This window comes from Salmo salar, chromosome ssa07 (genome assembly GCF_905237065.1).
Source record: "Salmo salar chromosome ssa07, Ssal_v3.1, whole genome shotgun sequence".
Lineage (NCBI taxonomy): Eukaryota > Metazoa > Chordata > Actinopteri > Salmoniformes > Salmonidae > Salmo > Salmo salar.
In genome coordinates, this window is record NC_059448.1 from 49,297,450 (window position 1) to 49,313,189 (window position 15,740).

The following is a 15,740-nucleotide window of genomic DNA, read 5'->3' on the forward strand; positions in this document are numbered from 1 at the left end:
AATTAAGGGTAACACCAGTGACATGAAATTGAAGGACAGCTATTTCCTGTAAATTATTTATAATATTTAGTTCATATTTTAAGTAATTCCCTAAACAGCTATAATACTTTAATTGTATTATGACATTTAAAATATGTCACTAAACCATGACTCCTGTCTCTAAGTCATTTTCATGGTGCTGAGCGTGTTCTACGATAATATGAAAAATATAATTTGCAATATAACTGTCTTACATATGTTTATTAACAATTGAAACAAAAACATATATTTTGTGTCATTATCAGATTTTCCCTGGTGCGCATGTGCCAAGAGTTTTTTTTAATGAGAAAACAGTAGAGTTGAAAATGTGATGGAAACCCATTTAACTTGTATTTTTTATTTGGTACATGGGAATTTAACCACAAAAGGTATTTGATGTGCAATACATCATCACGCACAGCATTTTATCTACAGCAAGTCAATTTGATGGAAACATCTCTGATGGGAAAATGCACATATTGTTTTTATGCCGATTTAGAAGATTTGCATGAAAATCTGTTGCCAATTGGACGGAAACCCAGTTACTGACAGTCACTCAATTAGCCATGTCAGCAAAAAAAATGTTTTATTGGTAGTTAGCCAGCTATCTAAACTTGTAGTAATCATGGCTGAATATCTACCTCCAGGAGATATTAGTTAGTCATTCTCACTCAGATATCTTATTAACATGGCATACGTCATTACTAAATGTGTAGAATTGCTGAAAATGTGCTTTAAAACTGCCAAAATATCACTCCACCCTATGGCAAAATGGGTAGAATTGCAGGAAATTAGCTGTAAAACTGAATTTATTTTATATTTGCCCCATGGCAAAATGTGTAGATTACTCTCCACCCTCACGAGGGGGGCCACTAAATGTTTTGCTGTTAGGTGGGAGGCCCCTCAACCAAATCTGGTTTAGGGCTCCCAAAATAAAATACTGTGTCTGGAACGCACTGGCAGGGACAACCCACAGGGCGGTTGGAGAGGGATGGGTTAGATCGTATGGCCTTGTGGTTGGTTTTTTTGTGTTATTATGAAATTTCAAGGTAAATGACCCCACTTGACTGTCACAGTGATTTAGTTTCATATGCAGAAATCACTTCAAATAGCTAGGTTTCCATCCAATTGGCGACAGATTTTCATGGAATATTCTAAAAATATGCATAAATAATATATGCGATTTTCCCACCCGTGGTGTTTCCACCAAACGGATTCCTTGCTGATAAAAATCTGTGCGTGTTGACATAGCGCACACAAAATGTATTTTTTTGCTTACGTTTTCATGTACCGAATAAAAATGTAATGTTCAATGTGTTTCTTTCCATTTTCACCTCTACCAATAGTTTTTACACAAAAAGTGTTGCGTTAAATAGCAAATGTGCCTTGTCTGGTCTTGGCACTTGCCCTTTCGCTAAACAGCTCGCAGATACTGTGCGGGTAGGTTCAGCAGGTAGGTTAGTCTACAATACATGATGAGATTGTTATAAACGCGAGAATATTTGTATTTGTCAAACGGCTGTCAAGCATCGTTCATCATGTCAGCAGAACAAGACTCTCGATATTTATTGGAAAGGAGCGTCAAACCCATACCGGTCCGTGCACTTTCACCACCCTGTGAAGTTCATCATAATTTATTTCATAACGGGATGACTACACATGTCATTGCGTGACTCCAAGTTGATTTCAATATTTGTATTTTATTTTGCATACCCATTTGCTGCTGCAGCAATATTAATGGAATTTATATATACACACATTAATACACACACACTTCTACAACATATCTACAATACACAATCCATATGTAATGTGTGTAGAGTACTTGTGTTAGCGTGTGTGTGTATATGCGTGTGTATATGCCTGTGTCTGTGCCTGTGCGTGTGTGGCTCTTCACAGTCCACGCTGTTCCATAAGGTGTAGTTTAATCAGATTTTTGTAAAATCAGATTATACTGCTTGTATGAGTTACTTGATGTGGAATAGAGTTCCATGTAGTTAGTCATGGCTCTATGTAGCACTGTGCGTTTCCCATAGTCTGTTCTGGCCTTGGGGACTGTGAAGAGGCCTCTGGTGGCATGTCTAGTGGGGTATGCATGGGTGACTGAGCTGTGTGCTAGTCATTTAAAAAGACAGCTCAGTGCATTCAACATGTCAATACTTCTCACAAATACAAGCGATGAAGTCAATCTCTTCTCTATTTTGAGCCAGGAGAGATTGACATGCATATTACTAATGTTAGCTCTCTGTGTACATTTAAGGGCCAGCAGTGCTGCTCTGTTGTGGGCCAATTGTAATTTGCCTATGGCCCTCTTGTGGCACTTGACCATATGACTGGACAGTAGTCCAGGTATGACCAAACTAGGGCCTGTAGGACTTGTTTTGTTGATAGTGGTGTCAAGAAAGCAGAGCAGCGCTTTAATACGGACAGACCTCTTCCCATTTTAGCTATCGTTGCATCAATATTGTAATGAAACAGCAGCCAGGGAGCAGGTCTTGAACCCTCGACCTTCAAGCCCGAAGTCCGGCGCGCTATCGACTGTGCCGCAAAAACATGCTCAAGCGGCAGAGGCGATTTCCGCGGTTATAAACCCAGGGTCGTTACACTACTCCCTCCTTTCAAAGAGCGCGTCCTCGCGCTAGCTTGCGACTCAACGTCTTACAGGAACGCTCTCACCGGCCAAGCACACGCACTGTCGTGGATGCAAGGTCCGATCACTTCTGACACCAATGTAATGAAACAGCAGGGGGCAGGTCTCGAACCCTCGACCTTCAAGCCCGAAGTCCGGCGCGCTATCGACTGTGCCGCAAAAGCATACTCGAGCGGCAGAGTCGATTTCCGCGGTTATAAACCCAGGGTCGTTATACTATGTTTTGACCATGACAGTTTACCCTCCTGGGTTACACCAAGCAGTTAAGTCTCCTTAACTTGCTAAATTTCAACATTATTCATTACAAGATTTAGTTGAGGTTTAGAGTTCAGTGAATGATTGTTACTACATCAATATTTGCGCGTAAAGTCGTTTCCACTGCCTTTTCTCGCATAATTGAATGTAAACGCACAAAGATTCCACCATATCGAATGAACAAATGATCTCTCAACATTTATAAAATTGCAGCGAAAGTTCCTGTTTCATCACAGCTGTCGTGATTTGTTTTTCATAGGGTGGATGGAAACGTGGTTAATGAGGCCATTTGCATGGTTCGGTCCATTGAGTTGTGCTTTTATTTATTTCAGCAAGGCAGAGTAAAGATATGTCTTATACATCTTTGGCTGTTCAAATCCAATCAACAGCACTACTTTAACATCATGTCTAGAATAAGGCTGTGTCCTCCTGTCTCCTTATATTCATCATTTGATCTCAAATTGCTGGAGTAATACTTCACTGGCCAAACACTTGTGGACTTATGATTCTGGACTATATATCTCATTCATGCCAACATTTGAAAAATGCATCATTTCCCACCACAATATTTAGACAATGTAATATTCTCTCCTGAAATTGTGTTTTTGTGCAGTTTATTAATCAAAATTGAAGGGGTTCCAGTTCTTTGTCTCAGGAGTTGCCATCACGTTCCTGGCTTATGGTGGGCTCCCTGCAAAACCACACCACAATCAGCTGGTCTGCAAAATACAACTGACACAATAAAGACCCGACAATGTGTGGGATTATCTTTGACTTTATTTTGACAATAATTACATGATGTACATAGTGTTTCATTGAAACAAGAGTGTAACACTGGTGGGCGATGCCCTCTTTGCTCCTGAGGTCAAGAGATGGCTCACATACTCTCTAACCAATATGTGCATGTGAGAACAGGTTATCAGGGTCACAAATAGAACAAGTGTGAAATGTGTTACACAAAGACCACTGCCACTATGCTTTGGTAGGTTCCACTTTAAACATGGTCTTTCAGAATTACAGCAAGTGGAAGAGGGAAAACTCTCTCACTATGGTTCCAGAAATGAAAGTGAACAGCTCCATACTTAATCATAGGGGGGTAAATTGATAAAGACCAAATTCACCAGCAATTTTTACAGCTCTAGTTTTAGTGAAATGCCAATAGAAGGTTAAACAAAACAGAGCATATATACAGTAGTTCAACTCATAGATATATACACATATATGTACAATATATAAATATAGTAAAATAGATAAAATTACATTGATTTCATGTTCTTCCATAAATAATCGCAGGACAATAACAGTTTGGATGATGTGTGAGGTTAACATTGGAAGCAGTGAGCCGCCCGCATCGTGTTTGTGACAAGCCGACTTCTACACTATCCTTATCAATCATTTCGTTGTTTTTTTTGTAACTACGGTTATGTTTAATAAGGAGAAGCTGCCAACCGTTAGAAAAACACGGACATTTTTGACAGATACACTGAGCAGCTCACACGACATTCCTCCGCCTTCCCTCAGTTCTGCATGGAAGCCATTATGTAACGTTGATGTGACGTTTGGTTATGTGCGGTCTCAAAACAGTCAGAAAACCAACTATTTTTGCAAGGTAAACAGGTACATTACAACCACGCATGTGGTCAAATTCAAGATATTCTTCCTTAAAGAAAAAAAGTGTAACGTCCCCCTACCCTTAGCATCCGGGGGATTTGACAGGGAGCATGCCCCATCTACAAGCAGTAGTGTCATCGCTGTATTACATTTGAACAAGGTCTTCAATACATTATAATGTGTAATACATTTCTTTAAAAGAGATTTCTCCTAAGAGATCTTTTGCAACTTCCAGTGTGGGGTTTTGAGAAGGCAGGTTTCGTTGATTCATACTAAGCATTTTACAAGTTAAGCCGACACCACTAGCTAGGTCACACAGCCTTGGTACAAATACTGATAAGCGGTCTAGTAGTCCGTGAACAGACAATTTCCTCACGAGTGTGCTGAACATTAAGTGCTTTTTAAATATATAAACACATATTACAAATACCTTTTTTGGCAATGTTTTAAAAAAGAAGAAGTTTAACGCTAAATTATTCACGTCGAGTAGAGTCTGCTGTCATGTTCTTCACCTCTAATGAGTTCTGGGATCCCAGGATGTCCGCGGTTGCGTGTGGCCCTGGTTGAGAAAAGTTGTCGCCGTGCCAAAAAAGCTGAGCTCACACGCAGTACCTGAATATGAGCTGCATTGGAACTCTACAACTACACCATCCCTGTTTGAGGCACCATCAAAAGTTTCAACTGTACCAGAATCACAAAAAAAAAGAGAAAACATCCAAAACGGAAACGAAACGAAACAAAGAAAGCACAACGAAAGGAAAAAATAAAACTCACCACCTGTGTGGCTTAACTGCATACTGTACAAAGTTCAGTACATTCTCATTGGAATGGTATAGTCTCTTGCTTAGAGTTCAAAGCCGAACATTGTTGTATGTGAGGTCCTTTTCTTCTTCTTGGGTAGCAGTCTAAGCGGTCAGATGTTTAGCGGCTGAGCTGCGGATGGTGTGGTGCCCCCCCCGGTGGATGAGGTATCCTAGTGTCCGTCGGAGGCTTGTGAGGCGTTGTTGATCCAGTCAAGGGTGATGAGGGTCAAGCTGCCGATCATGACGAAGAAACCACTGCACAGGAAGATGGATGCCTGGAGAGGGAGGACGAGACGGTCGGGCTTAGCACAACAAGGCTTTCTTCCCCACTGATTGATGCTCCTTGCCAGGAGTCACAGACCACAACACCCACAAACACATCAATTCATGGACCAAAAAGGAGCGGGATGGTTTCTTACCCCGATTTTCTGCACAGACTTCATGGGCTCCTTCTTGACCAGTTTGATATAGAAGGCCGAGGGCAGGATGAAGATCAACATGGCTGCCGCAGATGCACCTGAGGAGGAAGATGACAGGCTCAGTGGGGATGTTCACCTCTTTTCTTTCTCTATTACAATTTCTAGATTCTGTGAACTGCACCTGACCAACTGAACACATTCACTCACCGATGAAGCCGAAGATGTCTCTGATGGTGGGGACGAAGATGACCAGACAGTTTGTGCAGGCCAGCAGAACCACGGTGATGATGGTGTGGCGGATCCAGCTGAACTCCTTGGAGGCACACAGCAGCTGGTTGACCGACGTGCGGATCTACGAAGAGACAGACAGAGACGGGGGACCATGGTCAACATTGTGGCAATGCCGAACTTGACAATGCTCGCAAGTTTTGGATGGATGGATAGAAGGACAGCTGGATGGACAGACAGGCTGCCAGCCAGACAGATAGATGTGGGGCTTACGGGAAACAGCACCACAGGGACAGTCAGGGTGACAGCTGTCAGCACGGCCAGACGAACGATGAGTAGGATCACGTCAGACTTGTAGACCTTGGAGTAGGTGTGCAGAAGTTCGGGCTCCACATGCACTGTAAAGCCAATCCAATATGGTCATTTAATTTATGCTTGTTTCCTTCTCACTTATAAAGCCACATATTCAATTCATTTCCCTTAGGCTGATGAGTCCACACCTTTCAGATATTCAGACATAGGGCCCATGTGTGACCAACTGGGTATCGAACCCTGGTCAGCAATGCTCTATAATAACCCGTACGGTCAACATTCACTCATTTTGCTGTGTTATTGGTGTTCGTTCAGAAATGTCTTTGGAACCTGCCTGTTACATGTCCAGCCAAATCAAACTGAGATTGAGAGAGATCAATTGTAATACAGTTTAGATTATTCAAGGTTGCGCGATGTCCTTGCCATAGCAAATATACAGGATCATTGGTGTATTGGACAGCTGATTCTGTGTCTTGTTTTCTCATGGGGGACAGTACTTGCATAACAACTGGTTGTATGAGCCCAAAACGGACTGTTTCCTGCTCAAACTAGTTTTGTATCCAACTGATAAAAAAAAGGATGAATGTGTTTCTAAGGGGGGCGTGGGTGGCTTACCGTTGAAGGTCAGATATCCGAAGAGAGCAGCCAGCAGGTACATGATGAACATGGCCAGGAAAGACACGTTGGCCACGCCCTGCATCTTTCTACGGGAACGACTGGGAAAGAAGAGGAGGTTTAGACAACACAGAACCAATGTTCTTTTCTCTGTCTTCCTTCACAAGTTCTACAGCTATAAACTGTGTGTGTGTGTGTTTGTGCACTTGTGTGTGAAGCCTTGACAACATGGCAGCTGGGTAAAACGCAATAGACTCACTCTTTAAGCTCCTCGTACATGGGCAGGACGGCGGGGTGGCAGACGAAGGCGAACGTCAGGATAGGAACAGCATACACAGTCTGAAGGAGAGCGTTAGACAAGACCGTTAGACATTTGACACATGCACACAGACAAAAAAAAACAGATCACACAACAGCAGAAAACAAATACAGGTACGAAAGCACTTGGACATTCATTAAGTAGTTCTCTTTCTATTTATCCATTTACCACTCAACATATCTGTCCATTTCTCACCTGAGAGTTGAAGACAAAGTATTTGGGTGTGCAGACGTCCTCGTTGTAGACGACGGCGGTGGTGGTGTTGAGGAAACCCACCGTGTTGTTCAGGACCTTGCTAACCGTCTCGTTCAGTATCACGTCCATGTCAGGGATGTAAGGGCACGGGATCTGGAACTTCTTATAGATCACCTGGAAAAGAAACCAAGCCCATTTAGACTCCCATACAAAAGGTACAGAGTATTGGCTACATACATTGCTAATATTATAACTACTACAGATTAAAACTAATTACTTTTAGAATGCTTGCTCATGGTCCGGCTAGTGTGAGCAGGTCAGAATTGTAAACCAATGTGTCACAGTTATTCAGGTGTTCTATCTTAATTTGACCAGTTTCTCACTGCAGGAAAATAGTCCTGCAGCGACAGGAAATGTGAATTATTGTATGGATTATAATTAATGGAAATGTGGTTGATACATTTTAGTTAGGATAAATCAAGATTGACAGTATTAAAGTGGAAATTACTAACTTTAGAAGCCGCTTTAATCCTTAAATACACTACAATTTGCATTTCCTACTGTGCAGGAACATTATCTTCGACAACAGAGTGATAAAATGAAGATATCATATCTTTGGTGAGCCATTCACTACAATAACCTGAACTGTAAAGACCATAACAGCAGATTAGTTTAGGATGTTGACTCACCACAATCAGGAAGAACACCATGCAAAGCAGGGAGAAACCACTTGTGTAACCAAGGTAACCTGAAGTAAAGTAACAGAGAGAGAAAAAAAAACTATTGAGTACTTCATATACTGTGGAAATCTAAGATAGGAAATATACTAACAACTGTGTAATATCCGTTATAACATATTAAAACTATATTACAATGAATAAGAATGTACTCTTCTAAGGCAATATATGAACTTTATCAGTCAAAAAGGAATCTAATGTAAACAAACTGTTCTGGCCTCTACTACACACCTACGCTTCCACAGTGCGTCACCATCCCCTGTCCTTTCACAACATTTTACACACACACACACACTATTGTGTCTTACCGAGGTTCCTGAGAAGTGAGAGTGGCAGGATGATGATAACTGACACCAAGATCACAAGATAGTCCCCGTTCACATACCACTCTCTGGAACGTACAGGAGAGACAAGAACACGTCATACACTGTACACACATCACCACACAGTTTCATATAATAACACAGTTACACCCACCCACACACATTCGTATCCCAACATTTATCTAGTTTTTGTCAAAAAATATGACCTATATCAAAGCTATTGTAGCGTTCGTTTCTCGTTTGACTGTTGTTGTAAAATACAAACATGGCAGAATGTCTGCAATGCACAAATAAATAGCAGCCTGCTCTTAGGGTGGTCTAGCTACATGCTGGCAACACTACATGAATGTTTGATGGGCCAGTTGGTTGGTCTGAATGAGCTCATCCAGAGGTCTGTCTCGGTGCGGCACTGGCTCTTCTAAAAGGACCCTTTGAACGGCCGCCGACAACACACCGTCCCTCCTCCCTCCTCTCTGCTGAGAGGGACAAAGAGGCCTCTTCACATCTTCCCAGCGCAGCACTCAAAAACAACCCGTCGCCATTTTGAATGACACCAAAGTCACTACTTCACCTCGAGGGTCGACCGCTCAAAAACAACCATGGGCCATTTGTCAAACCAAACTGCAGACTAAAACACACACACACACACACACCCCCCCAACGGTCACACAGAATCTAGAGACAAAACTGCTTACCCGTTGTTAGCTCCCATGAAGGCTTGGATAACGATCGGCAGCTCGTACTTCACAATGTAGAGATAGCTGGACATGGCTGCAAAGGTAAAAGCAAAGTCACGGTTAGTCAAAGTCATATTGTGAATCAGTGACTTTGCATCAAAACATGCCTTATTTTGTTCCAAAACAGACATCTCTGAGAATGTTCGAGTAGCACTAACCAAGGATGAATAGGCCTATTGGTTCGCAGAAGGGATGTTTGTTCCATTGGAAAGTCTAGTACCCTTGCAAATATTTATTGTAAACATTTACAGAACCATTTGGTTTATGGGAAAGGGGCTGCTCTTCCTTTTCTATGTGTGACATCACTGACATTTAGACTTTGGACTTTTTTCCACATAGTCAACTCCTAGTGGATCAATGAGACTGTCTCCCCGACTTTGATCTGTCTTCCTGAATGACCATTGAAGTGTCCTTAGTTCTCACCTCCGATGTTCTGCATGGTGATGGAGATGGATGCAGCCAGTTTCCCAGGCATGCCGAAGGCCTTGTAACCCAGCTGTTCATAGACCAGCGACCCTCCTTCATTGGCTGTCTTTAGAAGCAAGTGCACAGAGTACAGGGAGAAGATGGACACAGCCACCAGGAGAATTCTGTGGAGAGAAGAGGAACATTGTATCATGAGTAAGGTACGGATACAGGCCTGCAAGACCTGGACTATTATCGACTGGCATTAACCACACGGACACCCAGTAACACGGTTGACTACTGATAAGTGCACATTGGATAAGTACAAGCTTTGTTTCCGTTCGGTGCATTTCACCAGTCCCAATTCAAACATATTATTTTGACTTGATCTCCCGATGGTTCCATCTGAAAGTGGAGACAAACCACACCAAAGGTCAACACAGGGCTTAAATTCACATGGAAAATGTGTTCTGACCATCGCAAGGACACATCTCATGTTGACCATGTTGAGGCTGAGGAAGTGACCTTCTCTACTGTACAGTAGCACCCAAAACACAGGGATCAATAGGTTCTGTCTGTGAGCTGATCTGCAAAGACCTTGTCATGGGGACAGCTTTGATGCAACACAGCTATGCACAATCCAGATACAGGGATGTGATTGGACAATGAGCTCCAGATCAGGATATTCTATCTAGCAGCCAAGCTGTGCAGAGCTAACACTGACTCACTGTATTAATAGTAGCAATTGTGCCACTGAGAAACATTATCTCTAAGCGATATGAGCTAGGTTCACATTATGAAGGCCTTGTGCAAATCCTTTCACTCACACAACTTCAGAACCACAACACAGTGGTATAGAGACGATTACTTGACTATATCCGAGCACAGCTCTGTCGACTTGGCTACTTCAAATCAAATTAAATGTTTTTATAAAGCCCTTCTTACATTAGCTGATATCTCAGAGTGCTGTACAGAAACCCAGCCTAAAACCCCAAACAGCAAGCAATGCAGGTGTAGAAGCACTATGGCTAGGAAAAACTCCCTAGAAAGGCCAGAACCTAGGAAGAAACCAGTCTATGAGGGATGGCCAGTCCTCTTCTGGCTGTGCTGGGTGGAGATTATAACAGATCATGGCCAAGATTTACTTGTCACCATTTACATTTCTGCCCATAATAGTTTTAGTCTACATCTTATCACGTCATATGCACTTCACTGACTCATCAAATATACCTTAGATGACCCTAAGGTAATTGTTTTCACTCTGTAAATACTGAATCTACCCAACGGTGAAGTGTTCGCAAGTCCCATGGTGTAGAAACCTTTTGCAAACAAAGATTTTTTTAAACTGAGGCCTTTGTGAAAATACACAAAAGCTTGTATACCCTGAAGAAGGTATGTTGCGGAAATGCATAAGCCAAATCAATAAAGGTTTTGCATTGAGTGCCTAAGTTTTTTTCAGTATGGTTTATATATTTTACAGAATTTCTCCTACTTCACAATGCTACACAAATAATCAGAGGTATTATATTCATAATTCATATTCATAAGCTATTGGTGCAAGTGGCCCTTCAAACTGGCAACCCACATGGCACAGAAGTCATTTCAACATCTAGTTTTGATTTACATTTGGTTGATTTGTCAACTAACGTGAAATCAACAAAAAATGACACCATGTCATTGGATTTAGGTTAAACGTTGTTTGAAATGATGTGTAATGAGTGTAATGGCGAGAAGAAGAGTCTACTGGAATGATCTCATGGGAGGCCCGTTTCCCGTACCTTACCCTTTATATAACTCTGGCCCCTTTGCAGAAAGATTAGCGCTGCTTCCCCCTGGCTCTGTATGACTGGCCCACATGAAAGGCCCTGATGCTAGTGTGCCACACACCCAACCCCAGCGCTCACACTCGTACACCCACTGTTCGTAAACACTGGCCTGCGTGGCTACTAGCTACTGTGCCCTGCGGTAGCATAAGCTTTGATCTCTGTAGGCTGTCTCACCAGCTTACTCCAACTCCCTTCAGGGTTATCCAATGCCCTGTCTTAGACAAGGACACATCTCCAGTAGACTGGATAAATGCTGTGCTCAGGTTGTATGCACAGTATCTATGCCTCATATTGGTAGATATTGAGATGTGTGACCTTGTTGTGCTCTACCTGGTGGTATATCACACTGCTAAGTTTAGAATGTGCTGTATTGCCTCTGATATGACTGAGTGCATTCAGACTCAGAGACTTCCACAAACTATCTTCCACACTAGCAACATACAGTGATATTCTATATTGCATTCTAGTCAATGTGATGTTGACTTAGATTTTAGTTATTTAGCAGACGCTCTTATCCAAAGCAACTTACAGGAGCAATTAGGGTTAAGTGTCTTCCTCAAGAGCACATCGACAGATTTTTCACCCAGGGATTCGAACAAGCACACTTTGGGTTATTGGCCAAACCCGCTTAACCGCTAGGTTACCTGCCACTCCTAATTCCTACTACCTACTTCCCAGATTCATAAAGCTGAGCCCCATTTCAATTGTGGATGTGTATTTTCATTCCAATTATTTATATATAAACTAGTTCGACTGACAGGGAGTGCTGTTTTGAAGCCGCTGCGCCTTCATCTTGGCACCACCCTCCACCATTGTAAAAAATATTTTGGAAGCTATAAAATAAAAATGTATTAGTGTATACATTTGTTTTTGCCACATTTATTAGTGTACTGACAACTAAATGCATAATTGAAATGTGAGCTAAACATAAAAAAAATGAAAAAATGAATTATTTAAAGTATATATTTTTTAAAGTACTAATGTTACCGTCCCCACGACAACAAAATACTTAAAATACATGTAATTTTGTCCTTGAAAAATTGTATTGAAATACTATAGAATTCCATTCATTCCTATGGAGGACTACTCCTTCTGGGGACTGCCAATATGGCCGACCGGTGGCTTCAAAGCCTCTCACTGGCCAATACATAGCATCAGCAATCCTGGAATATATCATTGGTGTCAACCACTTTAAAACAGACACCACTAGCTCTTCGTCACACCTTGCAAGCTGCGGACATTGCCATTGGATGACACAGTGTGATCATTCTGATTGAACCCGCAGTGCAGTTTTCCTTCATTAATCAAATGTATTTATAAAGCCCTTTTTACATCAGCAGCTGTCACTAAGTGCTTATACAGAAACCCAGCCTAAAACCCCAAACAGCAAGCAAAGCAGATGTAGAAATCATCTGCAATTGATTTCATTGAAACCCAAGTCTGACACTGGCATACAGGAACACTAGAACAGTACTCACACAAAGAGAGCAATGCCAGTGTTGGCCATGGCATAGGAGAGACCAAGGATGCCACTGCCCATAATAGCATTGCCCAGGTTGAAGACTGACATCCCAAAAGAGGCGGTGCCTGGATGCTGTTGAGAATAAAGTCAAATATACCCAGTTAGAAAAAAAACTAAAATAAATGCACAGTAAACCATAAGCCTCAAATTGGTAGCCTATATGTTATCAGGACAGCACTTACATAATCCGTTTCATACTTCTTCTTGTCCAGGTGGTAGTCTGGAAGGAAGTTTTGACTCTCCGCATCCATATCGGGATATTGACTGGAAATCAAACATGCATAAAGCATTTATTTAATGGATTAATCCCATTCCAATTCAGCCTTTAAAACAAACATAATACAAGTTCTACAAAAATAAGCAAGTTGATGACATTTCTGCGGTTAGAAACACAGGCATAAGTCTACTGCAGAGCATCTTCAGACCCAGCAGGCTGCAGTGCCTCACCTGTCAATAGGAACCTTCTTGGTTGGACAGGAACTGTATTCATGACTATTGGAACTGATACTGCTATCCTCATCCGGGGAAATGTTGAAGCGGCTCATCTCTGTCTTTGCAGATGCCTGTTTCATGCTATAAAATAAACAAACGGAAAACATTGAATCAATTTGTGTTTATTTGCGAACTTCTTGCCTGCGCCATTCCAACTCTCTTCTGTCATAGGACCGTGAGTTCTACCAGGGACGTTGAATAATCAATATTGGAATGGGAGAGACTAGGCTACTCATTGCGCTGCAGCTACCTCATAAATCTGAAGTCATGTGACCAGACGAAGGGGGGTTGACCCATCCCAGGAGCCAGTGGAAAAATACCAGCCGCCCGGCATCCGCGTCTATCCACATCAGCGCAGCGTCACATACCCAATATGAATGACAAAAGCATTGCGCAAGTCTTTTCATCTCCAATTTCAACGTGTTAAATAAGAATGACATTATAATAGGCCGATATATGTAACTAACAAATCCCGTTTATTCAAACAGAATGTGAGATCATGTTATAAGTTTAGGGTTTTAAATGATAGAGCACAGACTAATCTATAACATTTTAGGCATGGGACTGTTAAATCATTTGATTTTGGGCTCCATTTACTAAGATTTCTTCCATGACTGACTGATGGAAACAAAGGCACGTGCTTGTCTATTATGGGCATGGCACCATTTTGCGCAGAGCTGTAGTCCTATATCTGTTTTAGATATCCTCAGCTGTAGCCTACAGGCATTAATTTGGGTTGCATCATTTCTTGGACATTGATGTCTTATTTACAAATATGCCAAATAAGGGAAAAGACTCAACCATCAAATCCATTACATTCCTTTCTTGGTTACCGCCCCGACATTCCTCTGTAAATAATATAGCCCACTAGCCTACAGCGTCAGTACTATTTATTTATTTCCTTGTGAGTCTGGCCCATTGCGCTGTGTAGCCTAGGCCTATAGCATAGCATCATAAATATTATAACGAATATAGAAATAAAACATCTATAACCTAATAAATCTGATCTTTGCGCCTAATTGATCGTGGCTAATTGACTAGGGAAATAACCTGCAAGAGATTAAATACATCGGCCCGCTATTTCAACACACAATATATAGGCTAACATTTTACATATTTTCAATGGAATAGACTTAATTATTAACAATACATCCATTTACTAGGCCTATAGAATTGTAAATTACAATTTATAGCAAGAGAATTACAAGATAATTAGCCTACACCCGGTAACCCAGCATATTTCCCGGAAGACAGTAAAAGATGCGGCGCAGACAGAATCTTACCTTTGAGAAAACGAATAAAATCCCTATGAAAAAGTGGCGATCCTTTTCAATTTTATTTTGAAACAATTCCTTCACGGTTGAATGTCTCCAATATCCTACTACAAAGTATTTATCCTTGAAGTTTTATTCAGTAACAATAAATGTACTTAAGATACAATTCAATTGTCCCAATTAAATAGGAAAATAACTTACAATGTGGACACGATTGTATAATAATAGCTTAAAAGCTCAATTTTAAGCTGTTATATAAATCAAATTGCCAATGATGTGATACGCAACTTGAATTTACGTTGTTCTAAACTAGGTGGGGTTTAGCTGCACCTTTATATCTATCCAGCGTTGCATCAGCCCGAGGAGGAAGGGGAGGGGCTTTTTGTCTTGGCGACAGGCATAGACTTTACACACACCAGAATGAATGATTCGGTTTGTGTACAAACACACGGTCCAGTAAAGGGGGTGGTTCTGAATGCCCTTCACAATGTGCATTCGACTATCTTGATTTCTGCTCATGGAAAAAGTTGAATTCAGATCATGTATTTGGATCACTGTGTCCTCGTTAGTTTTTTGTTGTGTGTTGCACCGAGAAGACAATAAATAGCCTAGCCAATAGTCTATACTTTAAACTATAGCCAATAGTAGGCTAGCCCTACATTCCTTTGGCTTAACGACCCCGATAATTAAGCCATGGCTCCTTTTCTGGACAGTTTTTTACTTGCTTCCCGGACATGAAATTGACGAGACGATGAACTGATGAGAAAGCACGAGGTTGTGTGACAGTAGAATTTAAAATGCGACTAAAGCTTCAAAGAAGACCTCCCAGTATCAAGAAGATTAATGTACGCAAACGAATCATGTGACGACGGTTCAGTGAGCGCGCCAGGAATCCGTGTCATCCCAATCCCCTTGTCATGAAGTGACTCCCACACATCGGCTTTAGGTTCACACTCTGCTCCTTTGCGAGTCTAAGCAACGCGCGGGTTCTTTCACCCA

General features: G+C 41.6%; 1 protein-coding gene across 2 annotated transcripts; it reads right to left on the minus strand.

Annotated features, from left to right (window-relative positions):
- Positions 1 to 3,682: 3,682 nt before the first annotated feature.
- On the minus strand, positions 3,683 to 15,066 carry LOC106609517 (sodium-coupled neutral amino acid transporter 2). Of its 2 annotated transcripts, none has more exons than XM_014208428.2 (15): positions 14,751 to 15,066; positions 13,423 to 13,548; positions 13,158 to 13,239; positions 12,932 to 13,047; positions 9,646 to 9,812; positions 9,181 to 9,256; positions 8,471 to 8,553; positions 8,115 to 8,173; positions 7,426 to 7,599; positions 7,171 to 7,250; positions 6,912 to 7,012; positions 6,258 to 6,382; positions 5,964 to 6,108; positions 5,757 to 5,854; positions 3,683 to 5,612 (listed from the first exon to the last, which is right to left on the minus strand). In XM_014208428.2, the coding sequence occupies exons 2-15, from the start codon at positions 13,545 to 13,547 to the stop codon at positions 5,508 to 5,510; spliced, it is 1,536 nt and encodes a 511-aa protein (XP_014063903.1). In that variant the 5' UTR covers position 13,548; positions 14,751 to 15,066; the 3' UTR covers positions 3,683 to 5,507. The 2 variants fall into 2 exon arrangements, with proteins under 2 accessions (XP_014063903.1, XP_014063902.1); XM_014208427.2 differs by lacking the exon at positions 14,751 to 15,066 and adding an exon at positions 13,718 to 13,779.
- Positions 15,067 to 15,740: the final 674 nt, after the last annotated feature.